The sequence below is a fragment of the Punctularia strigosozonata genome (genome assembly GCF_000264995.1).
Source record: "Punctularia strigosozonata HHB-11173 SS5 unplaced genomic scaffold PUNSTscaffold_19, whole genome shotgun sequence".
In the NCBI taxonomy this organism is placed as follows: Eukaryota; Fungi; Basidiomycota; class Agaricomycetes; order Corticiales; family Punctulariaceae; genus Punctularia; species Punctularia strigosozonata.
In genome coordinates, this window is record NW_006767451.1 from 545237 (window position 1) to 558124 (window position 12888).

The following is a 12888-nucleotide window of genomic DNA, read 5'->3' on the forward strand; positions in this document are numbered from 1 at the left end:
CAGGATACATCTACTTGAGCTCCACTGACATCCAAGGACACCGACTTTCAACATTGCTCCTATGTGTATGGAGTTGTTATCTTATCTTATCGTATAAGCGCCCAAAAATCCACCCAAATGCGGCAACTGTCATTACGCAGAGAAACCAAAGCGCAGTAGACCATACGATTACGTAACTGATTGTTATCAAGTCAGCGCTGACTTCGGCAACTCGGCAAACAGACGGATAACATTCGGAACTGATACTATCACATGATGTAAGCGATCCCACACCTACTATGTCACGCTGCTGCGTCCCATCTAAAACTAGCGCTCGTCCGTCCGATTAACGCGGATAATCACGCTTTATCACGCTTTTGTAACGTTTTGGCTGGGGTCACATCCCTGTCACTGTGACGAGGCCCATGCGCAAAAACCAACTCCCTCCTTCGGGGGAGTCGGAATCCACCGTAACGGTGTAACCTGCCCCGACACAGGCCTATGCCCATATGGATCGGCTCTTATCTACTCTAACAGTTACTACAATTGGTCTCACCTGTAAAGCAGTCTTGAACCTTGGATTTGCCTCCGTCACCGTCCGAGGTCTCTCGAATTTCCTGCAGATTTTGGATGACGCAGGACGCGTAGAAGATGGCAGAGGAGTGATTACAGGTTAGAGACTGAACTACTACGGTGGTAGAGATATGTCTGAATGTGCAAATCAACCCTAATAGCCTCCAATCATATATCTACGTATGTTCATCCCAGTTGTGAGAAGTCCGTTTCCTCACGTTGGTACAGCCTAGACGATCCACTTGCATGGGGTGTTCTCCCGACTCGCGCATACCTCAACTCGCGAACGATTCGCTGGTCTTTGGGGGCACACGACATCATGTTCACCAACCCGTGCGTTCCGGTGTCTATTCCATGATACCCTCGTTCATGACATATCTCTCAGCAAGAATATTTTCTGCCTTCTTCCGCAAGGGCCAAGTGCTGGAGACGTTTCGGGGCAGCGGTATATATCAGCCCGCCGTCGATACTGCCATAAAAAAGCTCGACCAGGGGCATTGGGTCCACCTCTTCGGCGAGGGTGGTGTGAATCAGCCTGACACGTATGCGGTGGAAGACGGGAAGGCCAGGCTGCGCAGGTTCAAATGGGGCGTGTACGTCGTTGGTCTCGCCCCCTTCCACGGCTCTTTAGGCGCTGACCGTGCCTCGCAGTGGCCGGATCATGATGGAAGCGCGCAAGGCCCCCATAGTCGTGCCCATCTGGTTGACTGGTACGCGTTTGGCGCTTATGCACGATTAAAACCGCTGACGTTCTCGCGATAGGTTTCGACCGTCTCATGCCGGAGGGCAGGTCCGTCCCTTACAAATTTATACCACGACCCGGTCAAGACCTCAGCGTCACGTTCGGACAACCTATCTCCGCCGAACGTCTGAGCGTTGCACTCCGGGGAAACGATATTCCAACAAGGATGAACGCAGACAGCGAAGCGCTATATAGCGGCGCGACAACACATGGCACTGGATGGATGGCTAACTTCGTCACCACGAGGCCGCTCGTCACTCATCCACCTCAGCTTTCCTCGCAGACGGACTCAGGACATATTAGTCAGCCAGACGCAGGCGCTGGCGATAGGATGCAGCGAGAGCAATTGGTCGGTGCAGAGGTGGATGAGCAACTTGCTCGTGTGAGGGCGGAAGTGACAAGGATTGTTCAGGATGCAGTGGAGGAGCTCGGTAGGAAGCTTGTGGGTGACCAGCTAGGGAAAACTCCGCCGCGAAAGCCAATATAGTCCCGCGCAAGTCAAACTGAGGCGTCGATCGATTCGTTGCGGCAAGAATTGGATAGGTACTAGAGAACAACTATAGACATCTACTTGGCTACTTTTCGACGTTGCACCAGTGCGAGCGGATTTACTGGTAAATGAAGTTATACCTGAAGGGATGGAACGTCAGTCTGAATCATATGCGGGACAGAAGACTCGACGGAAACGAACCGAGAGAGCAGGTGAGGGATGGCAGACAACTGAGGACCGTATCTGAGAAGGCAGTGTCAATGCTGTTTCTTGAAGAATGGACAGGTGATGCCTGCTCGCCTTGCCGCATTGTCGTAAAGCTCGAACAGAGGAATGGCAAGAAGCTTCATATTCTTCGGGACCGCGAGGACCTCTGAGGGGGTATGAGCAGTTCGAACTCAGTCGTGACAGAAATGTGGTGACAAACTTCTTTCGGGCATCTGGACGAGGAATAGCTTCTTGCACTCCTTCGGCTTGGTGATATGCGCCGGAATAAAAGGGTACTGTGAGGCAACGTCGGGCTTCAGCACCTTGAATGGTTTATGGAAAGGGTGCGGCGCATGTGCATACCATAAACGTTTCAAAGTTCGGCCTCCACCATTGCGCGAGGCAGTCGCCAATCTCCCATTCGTTGTCCACGCCGTGCGAAGCGTTGAACTGGCTTGAGTTCGTCGGAGGCGCAAGGCGGTCGTCTAGCCGACGCTTCAGTCCTTCGATCTCGTCTTCACCGGGTTTGAGATAGTCGCCAGGCCTGAGCCGATGGGTACAGTGTGCGATAACCGCATGGAACCAAGCGACGGTTGAAGAGGGATAAATGTGCATTGCCAGGGTTAGCTATGGCTACACAACGTGCAATTATCCACGCACAGCTTGAAAAACGCGTTCGCAATCTGCAGCATGAGGATATGCGGGTGTCCATGATCGTGCACGACAAGAATGCCCTCAACCGTCCGGCGCATACCCCAATCCTCATAGTTGTTCTGCAAGCGTTGCAGTCGTGCGGCCACTGATGGGTCTTCTTCGGGTTGCGCCTCTTTGGTACTTTCTCAACAGATAAGTGCCAATGGATGGGGGGCACATGTCTCGAAATCTCACCTGAACGTGAAGTTGGAAAGCGGGTAGCTGGAAACGTCAAACGCCAGTCAGATCTTACACAGCAGGTTGCAAAGTGTGGTCGTACAGTGCAATAGTATTGGACATCTTCGCTGATGAAGGGCGAACAATACGCGAACGTGCCGGTACCGTTGACGAGTGCCTCAAACAGACCACCTTCGGTAACGCGCCACCATACGCGTCTGCATAGCCACATGTACAGGGGGGACAGGCCGGTTCCAATGCAGGCTTGGGGGGGGGGGCATTTGCTCACACTAGCACATAACATATACCATTCAGCAGGGTATATAGGCGGGGAAGAGTAGCAATAGGACACATAATAGGAGTCGGACACCGTTTCATTATACGATACCAACGTTACATCAAGTTCATCCAACGAAAACTACCATAGCCATTGCCCCAAAAAGTACAAGCATCATACCACCAAGGGCATCACTCTTACTACTTGCAGCCGAGTGCACCGCGTTGCCAGTGGACGAAGGCAATCCCGCAGTGCTAGTAGAAGAATGGTCCAACGACGCCGGCAAGCCTTCGAGTTTCAACTTGAGGCTGAGGACGTCCGAGATGGTGGAGAGCGACGAAGCAGGTGATGCGGCTGCGAGACCCACCTGCTTGTTGCCGATGTCAAATACAGACGTCCAGGACTTCAAAAACGAGTCGCCAAACTACGATGCGCGCGTGAGCACAAATCGTGGTGAACGGCGGGCAAAACGTGTACGAACTATTATCATCGGTGCAGTTTGACCAAGCTCGCTTTGCGATTGCCCGCCGCTGAAGGGCAGAAGGCACGCGAGAGTTCCCTCCGGGAAACCGAGCTGCTGCGACAGAGCGGTTGTGTTAACCGGGACAGCCCCTAGGACGAGGTCCTCGAGCGCAAATCCGTAGTCTTTCCCGCCGAGACGCAGGGAGACATTGGCTGGGACCGAGTCGCACAGCATAAAAGCTGCTCCTTGAACCACTTTGGCTCCCATGGCCGTCGTCAACGCGTCGAAGATAGCATCGGGCATGACTACAAGGCTTGTTCCCGTATCCATCTGCGAGAAACGAGACAGGAGTGTGTAGAAACGAAGAACTGGCATTTGGATCGGAGGCCTACCATAGCTTGAACGCCACTAGTACCCGGTACCAACGAGCCATTCACAGCCATTCCATCCGCTTGCACAACCCAGTGTGCTTCGGCTACGATGGGATAGAAGTCGATGCTGCCCGTGAACTAGGGAGCCGAACTTTCAGCATCAATATCATGGCACGGCCGAGAGCGACCCACAGTCGAGCTATCCACCCCGCCGATTGTCAACGATCCGCCGGACTTCGAAGTTCCGTTCGATTCTGCTTGTTGAGGGCTAGCGCTATCGATAGCCCTTCCCAGATGGAAGCTGACCACGTTTTCACTCAGCACAGACGCTGACACGAGCTGCTCGGCGAAGGTATTGAAACCCGAGTTTGATATTTTTCCCCAGCCGAAGCCCATTATACCCGATAACTGCCGGAAAGAGAACGCGTCCGAGGTGGAGACACCCGTTTCGACAATCACAGTCGGAACGGTGAAGCCGGCCACGCTGACTGTGTCGGTGCCTAGGAAGCCGTTGAAGAAGCCTTTCCCATATCTAGACGACGGTACTCGATCAGAATACAGACCTCCGGATGAATCAGAAAGAACGAACGCGTCCCGGACGGGGGTGTCTGAACCTTTGAAGGTACTTGACGTCGTTGGATCGAAGGTGACATCTATACCATCACTACCGGGCGCCGCGAGCCAGAAGTCCGAGCTGCCTGAGTCAGCCACCACCAAGAAATCTTGGGGAGGCGTCCCCACTGTAACCTGGAAATCGAGGACATGAGAGTAAGTCAACATGCCATGACATGTATCGCGCACTGTCACGTAATAGGCTTCATCGATAACATCTACGAAGACTAGATCGATGAAACTTGGTTTAGTCTAAAATTCGGGTACGATATGAGATCAAAAGAAATCCCATACATTCGGTCAAGTCCGCCGAGCCTTGCCCTGGAGATGATTGAGATGCGCGCAGCTCGAGGTCCACGTCGCGCTTCCTTAAGGCGTGATCCTGCCGTGCCTCCCAGCTTGACCTCGCGGCAAGCAATTTGTTCTGGGTTCGAGCGATCTGGCGCTGCACGGCGTCGATGCCGGGGACACCGATAGAAGAGGACACCCGTTTGGAGAGCGACAACGTCAACGGAGATGCAAAAACGGCGGCGCTGCCGGACAGCACGGTCAACGTGGCGACGGACAAGGTCAAAAGAGAGAAAGCCATGTCAAACGGCCTGAGGAAGTGTTGGGATGCAGCTCACAATCTGTGGCGGAAGCTTTTATAGGGTTGCGGCCCGATGAGCTATGTAGATGGGGCGCATCGTAACCTCGATTCGCCGCTGACGAGGGAAAACCGGTTGATCCAGCCCATCTGGCGTGAATCTACAGTAAAAGCATTCAACGCCAGGACGTACATTCAGTGGATCGAAAAGGGGCACGATTCCCCGGCGGCGCTGTTGCGCGATGGTGGCAGTAGTGTAGCATTCTGTGTGCAAGGAATTTGCGAATGCTGATGCCATCAACATGTCTTCAGAGCTTTGTATAGGATGCGTATACTTACGCACCATGACCCACCTCTCGGTGGGAGGATGCAAGGTGAAACGGCCTAGCAGGGCAGGTGCAAGTAAAACATGGATCCATGGCGGTGCCGAGTCCCTTGGTCCGATAGCATAAGCTGCGAACAAGAGGCTTTCATAGCATACTGACCTCGACGCAGCCAGCAACCAGGCTGAGAATCTACTGCGCCGATGAACGGGTTATGGCTACGGTTCTCACTCGCAACGGCTTTTGCGCCCAATTATGAAGTAGGGATCAAGAGTTCGCGATGATCCATCAAAGCTCGCCAGACGCACAGGTTCACGGTCAAGTGAAAAGCCGCTTTCATGAAGGCAATTCCGCCCGACAAGGCGTGTGAACTGGGATTTACAGTCGAACACCTCATAATGCATAGGGTGATAATGCATAAATCTGATAATGCATCGGTTTTGGCCTGTAACCACCATGGTTTGCAGGGAATTGCGGGCAAATTGCATAATTGCATAACGCATAGCCCAAATCGTACCTTTATGCATTATCAGATAGGCTGGGCATACCAAATATGGCTATATATCTTCCATATATGGACAAGTAAGCCCCTAAAATTATGTAAAGATTTCACGCTGGGACCTCACGTGATGTTAGCAGTGCCTTTAGGGTTAGGTACTACCTTCTTGGGCTTGCATAGGGTTAGGGTCAGCTGCTGGAAGTGCATAAACTTCATAATGCATAGCAATGAGGGTGTAACCGACGCTATGCGTTATGAGACGTTCGACTGTACTCACCGACGGCGTCGACTAATCTCATGATTGTTCATGGTATGTAAAAGTACAACGATGTATATGCAAAAGATATGATTGCTGTATTATCCAAACGGAACAACACCGGGGTCTATGTATCAGGCTATTACCAGAGGAAAAACGCCAAGACGCACCATCCCCGTGCGCGCTCAGATGATAAAGTCGAGCTTCACGTCCTCCGGATCCTCCGGAATCTTCTCCTCCTTGCACGCCAACGGCACCTCATAGTCGTTCGTGCGCACCCCTCCGCCCCACGGCGTCCGGCCGTCGACGCGCGCGTCCGGGCCCAACCCGCGCTCGCTAAAGCCCTTCCACAGCTCGCAAAAGTTCTCGCCCGAGGTCAGCACCTGGTCCGCCTGGACGATCGCGTCCCGCGCCTCGAAAAAGCTCGGGCGGCACGGCTGCAGCTTCATGCCGTTGATCACGAGCTGCACCGCGAGCGAGTTGCCGTGCTTGGGCACGAGCGGCTTCGCCTTGGTGACCTGCGCGCCCGACGCGGTGGTGAGCGTGTAGTGCTCCCGCGGCCGGTAAAAGTCCCCGGCGGGCACGGTGCCGTTCTCGAGCGGCTGCGGCGGGAAGAGCGTGTCCGAGTAGCCGTGCTTGGCGATCAGCTTCTGGGAGACGACCCAGAGGATCTCGGCCCAGACCTCGCCGATCGCGTGCACGCCCCAGTAGCCGGGCTTGTCGAGCGTCTTGTACGTCGAAGGGTTGATGGTCTCATCCTGACGACAACGGTCAGACGATGCGTAGCAAGTGTGCGCGGGAAGCAGGCACTCACGAGCGAGTAGACGTAGTTCCTGATACCACCGACGCGGTTCGCGGCCCACTCGCCCATGGGGTAGTCCGAGTAGTTGGCCGTGCTCCGGATAGTGGTGGCGAGGAAGTCGCCCCAGCCCTCGCCCATACCGCCCGACTCGCCCCAACCAAGGCATCCCGAGTTGGCAGGACCACCGGTGAGACGCGTGCTGAGACCGTGCGCGAGCTCGTGGATGACGATACCAGCCTCGAGGTCACCGTCACGGTAGGGGTTCGCCGTGTTCCAGAGGTACATGCGGCAACGCCCGTTCTGACCATCGGGTGGCGTCTGGGGAAGGGGTGAATCAGCCGTTGCGTTACGATCTCATGGTCAGTAGCACTCACCATGAAGTTAGCGTTGTTGTATCCGCTGCCGTCCTGCGCGTTGGCAATGACAGCATCGTTCTCCGCGCCACCACGACCGAAGTTGTGCTGCTGGAAGTTGCCGGACACCTCGTCGAACCCGTAACGGTAGAACAAATCGTGGACCAGGTTGCTCGTGTAGAACAGCTGCGTGACCGTGGCGTTGATATATCCCTTCGCCTCGGCGAGCGCGTCCTCCGAGCCAGTCTCGCGCGGGTCGTAGGCGTACGAAAAGTTGAGCGACGCGCCGGCGTCCGGGCGATAGTTGTCCACCCAGGCATTCCGGCCTTCCCAGTTCTCGTGCGCGAACACGTTGTTGCCCCACGTCGTCGTCGTATTGCGGAACTTCTCCGAGCCGGCCTTGCGACGAACGCCGAAGTACTGCGGGTCGTTCTCGAAGGGGAGCGTGTGCCAGCCGACGGGCGAGGCGATCGCATCGGGCTTCGCGTTCCAGAAGGTGCGGTTTCCCTCGGATGGGTCGTTCACGCCCCACGGGAAGACGTGGTACGTCGGCTGCTTGCTCTCCTGCTCGCGCCGAATGGGAGCGTACGCGTCCGAAGCCCAATCGACAACGGAGATGATGCGGTGCGGCTTGGTGACGGAGACGGCCGCCTCATACCAGTTGTCCGCCATCTCGACTTCGAACTTCCACACAGGGAGCAGGACGGTCTTGCCGCCTTCAGGGACCTGGATATATCCAATACGTGCCTTCACAGGGTTCACGGTATCCGGCACGTTGTGAATGTACTCCACGGTGGTGGCATGATCGCCGGTATACGCCGTGTCGAAGGTGGAACGCATCCTGACGATGTGCTTCCTAAAATTGGCATTGATGTCTTGCGCAACGGACTCGGACGGGGTCGCGTGCATCATAAACGCGAGGAGGGCGGGCTTGTTCGTGAACTCGTCGTTGTGGGTATGAATGGCAGACTCGGCCACGAAGCTGCGGGAGCCGCAGTTGGATTGGTGAAGCGCCTGGATGAGTTCGGCGTTGCCAGCCTCAGAGGCGTGGAGGGCAACCTGCTCTCCGCGAGTTGCTTCCGGCCTGAAGAGCAGCTGGGACTCAAGACGCGAGCAGTACTCGCCATGAGGATCCCGTTCGCTAGCACCTTCTTCGACAACGACGGTCGGAGCCGGACCATGGAAGAACTATGGGGGCGAGCCATCAGTGGCTGTGCATCTGGGGTAGGTGGGACGGCTTACCGAGTCACCGTAAGAGAGGACGACACGGTCCTTGACGTTGACGTTGAGATCTCCGTCGATAACCTCTACACCGTTGACGATCTGGCGGAAGTACGCGTGGGTGACGCCCGTCGCCTCGTCGGTGTACGAGTCCTCCCGCAGGACGAACGAGCTCGTTTCGCTGAGAACGTCGCGAAGGTGGTTCACGACAAAAGTCGTCGCGACGTCCAGCGGATCCACGTCAGGCGACGCGCGAAGGCCAGCGGCTTGAACCTGGTAAGGAGCGGAGCGGAAGACCGCATGGGGGTGAACGGGACCGAAGCCGAGCGACTTGCGATATGGGCGCTCGGCGTCCGGTGCAATGTGTGCCACGGCGGCGCTGGCGAGGCCGGCGACGGCGAGGGAGGTAAGGAAGAAGGAGCGCATTGTGAGTGACCCCCGCTGGATGTGAGTGAAGGGGGGGGAGGACGGGAGGTGAAGTCGTCAGGTCGGGACGCGCGGGCCTTTATGATAGGCAACGGACCCACGTTTAGGGGTCTTTACGCGATTCGGGTGGAGCTGCGTCGCCGAGCTTGCCTAACTGGGAATCCGCGGGTCGGGCCGCTCGGCGACTTCGCGGTAGCCGCGTGGCTGTGCGCCTCTCGCCTTCTGCTGCCCCCGTCACGCGAGCGCAAACGTAGTCCGTCGTCACCTTACGAGTTACGACCGGGAAAGGCCTCAACAACATAAGTACAGAATGAACCTGTTATCACATAGAACCCTCATATAGAACACGGCATTCCATAGTTTGGGACACGCAGCCCGCTTTTACCAGTTGGCATGCTCGCCCTTGAAGGCGTCCTTGATCCAGGTCGTGACCTCCTCCGCCCACTCCTCGCCCTCGCCCGTCCCAAGCACCCAGTTCGGGCTGACATGGTTATGCCCCGCAGCATTAATCCACCCGACCTTCTTCCCATGCACCCTGTTCTCGCCCTCGTCCAACGACTTCCTGAACATCTCTCAGCTCCGCCAGAACGCCGCCGGCTCCTTCTCCGCCTCGACGATCAGCATCTCCGGCAGCTCCCCGATCTGCTCGTCCTACAGCTTCCGGAACAGCGCCAGCGGCTCGCGCGTCAGCACGTCCACCGTGACGGGCACGAGCGTGCTGCGCGCCCTCGACCGCGAACGCGAACTGGGCCCGTAACTTTTAACCCCCCGGTTCCAATCAAAGGAAGCTATCATTAACCCACAAACAAACCGCAATCGCCAGCGCATTCCCGATGTCCCCAGGAGCGGTTGTTGCACTGTCTGAATGTGGTTGAATGAACATCTCCTGAACCCGTTCGGGAGTAACCTGTGCTCCCGCCAGCTCTTAATCGTGAGAAATGTCATCGCACAAATAACATACAGTGTAAAGGCACTGCTTGATGCAGCCGCACTCCTTGATGCAAACGACAATTCCACACGAAGGAAGTGTCTGAGAGTTCTGAGATTATATCATGGGGTAGATTCATGCTTGAATATACTAGATCCGAGTTTTCTAACGAATCGAAGGACTCTCTGATTTTCTAAAATTCGTTCACTTTCGCAAACAGGCTGTTTTGAGTATTTACCACAAGATATGCATCCTGTTTCGCTTCCAATTACAATCGGATAACCTCCACAAAGCACCAATGCATTTTTTATATCTCGGGTGCAGTTTTCATTAGTGACATAGGGTCGTCTGTGGCGGGTAGCAACTCAGAGCCTATCCTGAAGAGCGGAGGGTGATGCACCAACGCACGACGCGTCTTAAGAGCGTGTGAGAGCTTACCGGCATAAAACGACGGTGTGACCCGATGTGATGGCTGCATCAGTTGCCGGGGGCACTGCCACTGCATCAACGAACGTTTTCTGCGTGCCAGGCCTCCCCTGGGCGGATCAACCGTCATTGCTCACTTCCGCCCAGATTTCATCCGAAAAAAATTGTGCAGTATGGAAGTAGTAGCTTACATAGTTGTAGGTGGTCAAAAGAAAGAGAATGTGGCATGTGCGAAGTGGAGGAGCCTGCCGGTTTTGAGTGCATCAACCAGTGCCTTTACACTGTATTATGTACCAGTTTGCAGTCGATCCTACCAATGATATTCCCAGCTAATGGTTGCGATGCCTGACCGGCGTTGGGATCGACTAGCGGCCTCGATCCGCTCGGGTGCATTCAGATCCGAGATTGTTGCATTATTCACATTATCCTCAGATATATACGCGTACTAGAAATGTATCTGGGAAAGACATCAATCTCTGCGTAGTAGATACCACGTCCCCAAGACTCACATAGAAATCCAGAGTAAATCGTCCCGACCCGATGAGCCCGTCATGCCCCGAAGCCCTAGTTTCTCTTCGTGCCGCCCTCCAGTTCCCGCTCCGTCGCCGCAGTCGCCCGCGTAGGCGTGGGCGGCATGCTCCCGAACGACCCGCCGATCGGGCTCCATCCATCCTCGACGCGATCGTCCGCGCGTATCAGGCTCGCGATGCTCGCCGTATGCTTGTGGTTCTTCTTCTCCCTCCTCTGCTGCGCCGCGAACGCCTGGCTGCCGGGCACGGGCGAGCGGTAGGTGATATCGTGCTCCGCGATCATATCCTCCGAATCGGATGCGTCGTCGTCCTCCATCGCCGCGCCGTGCATCGTGCGCGGCAGCGGCTCGTCGATATCGTACAGCCCGTACTTGGCTCTGCCCCGGGCCCCGCCGGGCTCGACGGGCGGCGCGGCGGCCTGCGCGCCCTTGAGGTCGTCCGGGAGCCAGAAGTAGAAGCAGGCGATGGCGAGGCAGGCGCCGGCGACGACGTCGATGAGGTAGTGGTGGGTGAGGTACATCGTCGCCCAGTAGAGCAGGCCGGCGTAGGCCCAGACGGCGGTGCGCCACTGGGGGAAGAAGTGCGAGACGAAGAGGGCCTCCATCGTGGCGCAGCCGGCGTGCAGCGACGGGAAGGCGCCGAAGACGACGGGCGAGTTGTGGAAGCCGACGGTGTACGTGTTTTGGTGCAGGAGCCGGTCGATGCGCGCGAGGCCGCCGGGGGAGCCGGGGACGGAGTAGTCGGCGGGTGTGAGGCCGTAGATAAGCTCGTACCAGGGTGCGGCGCAGGGGAAGAGGATCTGGGTGAGGACGCCGATGAGGTTCATGTAGCCGAAGGCCTTGGAGAAGGTGTGAAGGGCTTCTTTGCGCCGGAAGATCCAGAGGAGGAAGGCGACGACGAAGGGGAAGGTGAAGTGGATGACGCCGTAGGGGAGCCAGGCGAGGACGTCGAGGAAGGGGTGGGTGAAGCGGGTGAGGATGTCGGATACGTTTGCGCCATAGAGGACGGTTTCAAGCGTAGGGAGGAGTGCGACGGAGATGGGTGGACGCCATTCCAGGGGAATGAAGCGAGAGGTGAAGAAGGCGAGGACCCACGAGAGCACTGGCATGCCCCGGAAGAAGAACTGGGATGTGAGCGGGACCAGAACGAGGATGGCGTACAATAGAGGAATGAACAGTTTCCACGGAAAGCCGGGCATGATACTGATCCAGAAACATGCGAGTACCAAGTGGAAGACGTAGATGGCGTCGGACAACACCCATTTGTGCGCGCGGACCTTGGCGAGGGTATCGTCTATGTAGAGAGACTTGTCTAATCTATTGACAGCGGCAATAAACGCTGCAACAAGTCTGTTGAGCGTGCGTGACAGCGAGGGAGTGGCCATGGCGGGCGCCGGCACCGACGACGACGACGATGGCGGACTGTCAGGGTGGTCGAGTCCAAAACGCGGGACACTGCCACATGCGTTTACTCTTTTTGGCGTGTTGCGGCGCAAGTGCACTCTCGCGTTCTTCGATAGCAGAGCACCCAATCATATTCCGGCATGCACGGCAGCAATGTCTGCGAGTCTTAGTTTGGTCTACTCGTAGAGAGCATCATGCATGTATATCATGTTTGACAGGTAAGTACTACTTTTCTACAATGTCTACTAAGTTCTTGGCCTAGGCTATTCAAGATGAGTTCGGACCTTGATAAAGAACGTACGTTCCTATATTTGTGTCTATCTGTCGCGTCAGAGATTACACAGCTACGTCCTGGTATTGGACGCATCATGGAATGATCGAGCAAGTACAAGGAAATAACTTCGAGCTTCCGCAACCGCTGAACGTCAACCTATAACATGCGTTCATTCTCCCGTCACCGTTTTCGTCAAGCCCATGGAAGTTCTAATCCTGCACGCGGCATTTCCGGGCGATGAACTTCCGCGTTCAGGCTGGCAGCATGAGACCCGGGC

At 56.0% G+C, this 12888-nt stretch overlaps 6 protein-coding genes across 6 annotated transcripts; 2 read left to right on the forward strand and 4 right to left on the reverse strand.

The window, feature by feature from the left end:
• Window positions 1-488: 488 nt before the first annotated feature.
• PUNSTDRAFT_116667 (acyltransferase-domain-containing protein) lies at window positions 489-1781 on the forward strand (the record flags this gene model as incomplete). The annotated part of the gene is made up of 6 exons (XM_007388632.1): window positions 489-651; window positions 714-732; window positions 781-885; window positions 942-1145; window positions 1204-1262; window positions 1315-1781. 6 exons carry the CDS (start codon window positions 489-491, stop codon window positions 1779-1781), a joined length of 1017 nt encoding a protein of 338 aa, XP_007388694.1.
• Window positions 1782-1902: 121 nt separating this feature from the next.
• On the reverse strand, window positions 1903-2984 carry PUNSTDRAFT_116668 (cleavage and polyadenylation specific factor 5; the record flags this gene model as incomplete). Its single annotated transcript, XM_007388633.1, has 8 exons — window positions 1903-1924; window positions 1986-2027; window positions 2085-2157; window positions 2212-2287; window positions 2355-2535; window positions 2652-2825; window positions 2880-2906; window positions 2965-2984. 8 exons carry the CDS (start codon window positions 2982-2984, stop codon window positions 1903-1905), a joined length of 615 nt encoding a protein of 204 aa, XP_007388695.1.
• Window positions 2985-3265: 281 nt separating this feature from the next.
• PUNSTDRAFT_116669 (acid protease) lies at window positions 3266-5173 on the reverse strand (the record flags this gene model as incomplete). Its single annotated transcript, XM_007388634.1, has 7 exons — window positions 3266-3562; window positions 3620-3931; window positions 3994-4110; window positions 4165-4504; window positions 4562-4719; window positions 4774-4811; window positions 4879-5173. 7 exons carry the CDS (start codon window positions 5171-5173, stop codon window positions 3266-3268), a joined length of 1557 nt encoding a protein of 518 aa, XP_007388696.1.
• Window positions 5174-6283: 1110 nt separating this feature from the next.
• On the reverse strand, window positions 6284-9086 carry PUNSTDRAFT_93317 (uncharacterized protein). Its single transcript, XM_007388635.1, has 4 exons — window positions 8646-9086; window positions 7425-8591; window positions 7063-7368; window positions 6284-7006 (listed from the first exon to the last, which is right to left on the reverse strand). Exons 1-4 carry the CDS (start codon window positions 9048-9050, stop codon window positions 6434-6436), a joined length of 2451 nt encoding a protein of 816 aa, XP_007388697.1. The 5' UTR covers window positions 9051-9086; the 3' UTR covers window positions 6284-6433.
• A 45-nt stretch (window positions 9087-9131) lies between these two features.
• On the forward strand, window positions 9132-9807 carry PUNSTDRAFT_138953 (uncharacterized protein; the record flags this gene model as incomplete). Its single annotated transcript, XM_007388636.1, has 2 exons — window positions 9132-9256; window positions 9411-9807. The coding sequence occupies 2 exons, from the start codon at window positions 9132-9134 to the stop codon at window positions 9805-9807; spliced, it is 522 nt and encodes a 173-aa protein (XP_007388698.1).
• An 804-nt stretch (window positions 9808-10611) lies between these two features.
• Window positions 10612-12362, reverse strand: PUNSTDRAFT_108718 (PAP2-domain-containing protein). Its single transcript, XM_007388637.1, has 2 exons — window positions 10914-12362; window positions 10612-10861 (listed from the first exon to the last, which is right to left on the reverse strand). The coding sequence occupies exon 1, from the start codon at window positions 12316-12318 to the stop codon at window positions 10969-10971; it is 1350 nt and encodes a 449-aa protein (XP_007388699.1). The 5' UTR covers window positions 12319-12362; the 3' UTR covers window positions 10612-10861; window positions 10914-10968.
• Between the last annotated feature and the right edge of the window lie 526 nt (window positions 12363-12888).

What these genes read in the sequence shown, in the direction of transcription:
- PUNSTDRAFT_108718 (XM_007388637.1), bottom strand. Translation starts at nt 12,318, where the DNA reads ATGGCCACTCCCTCGCTGTCACGCACGCTCAACAGACTTGTTGCAGCG.
- PUNSTDRAFT_93317 (XM_007388635.1), bottom strand. Translation starts at nt 9,050, where the DNA reads ATGCGCTCCTTCTTCCTTACCTCCCTCGCCGTCGCCGGCCTCGCCAGC. An exon ending in TCCTCTCTTACGGTGACTCG is followed by an intron (nt 8,592 to 8,645) that starts GTAAGCCGTCCC and finishes TCGCCCCCATAG; the next exon opens with TTCTTCCATGGTCCGGCTCC. An exon ending in ACAACAACGCTAACTTCATG is followed by an intron (nt 7,369 to 7,424) that starts GTGAGTGCTACT and finishes CCCCTTCCCCAG; the next exon opens with ACGCCACCCGATGGTCAGAA.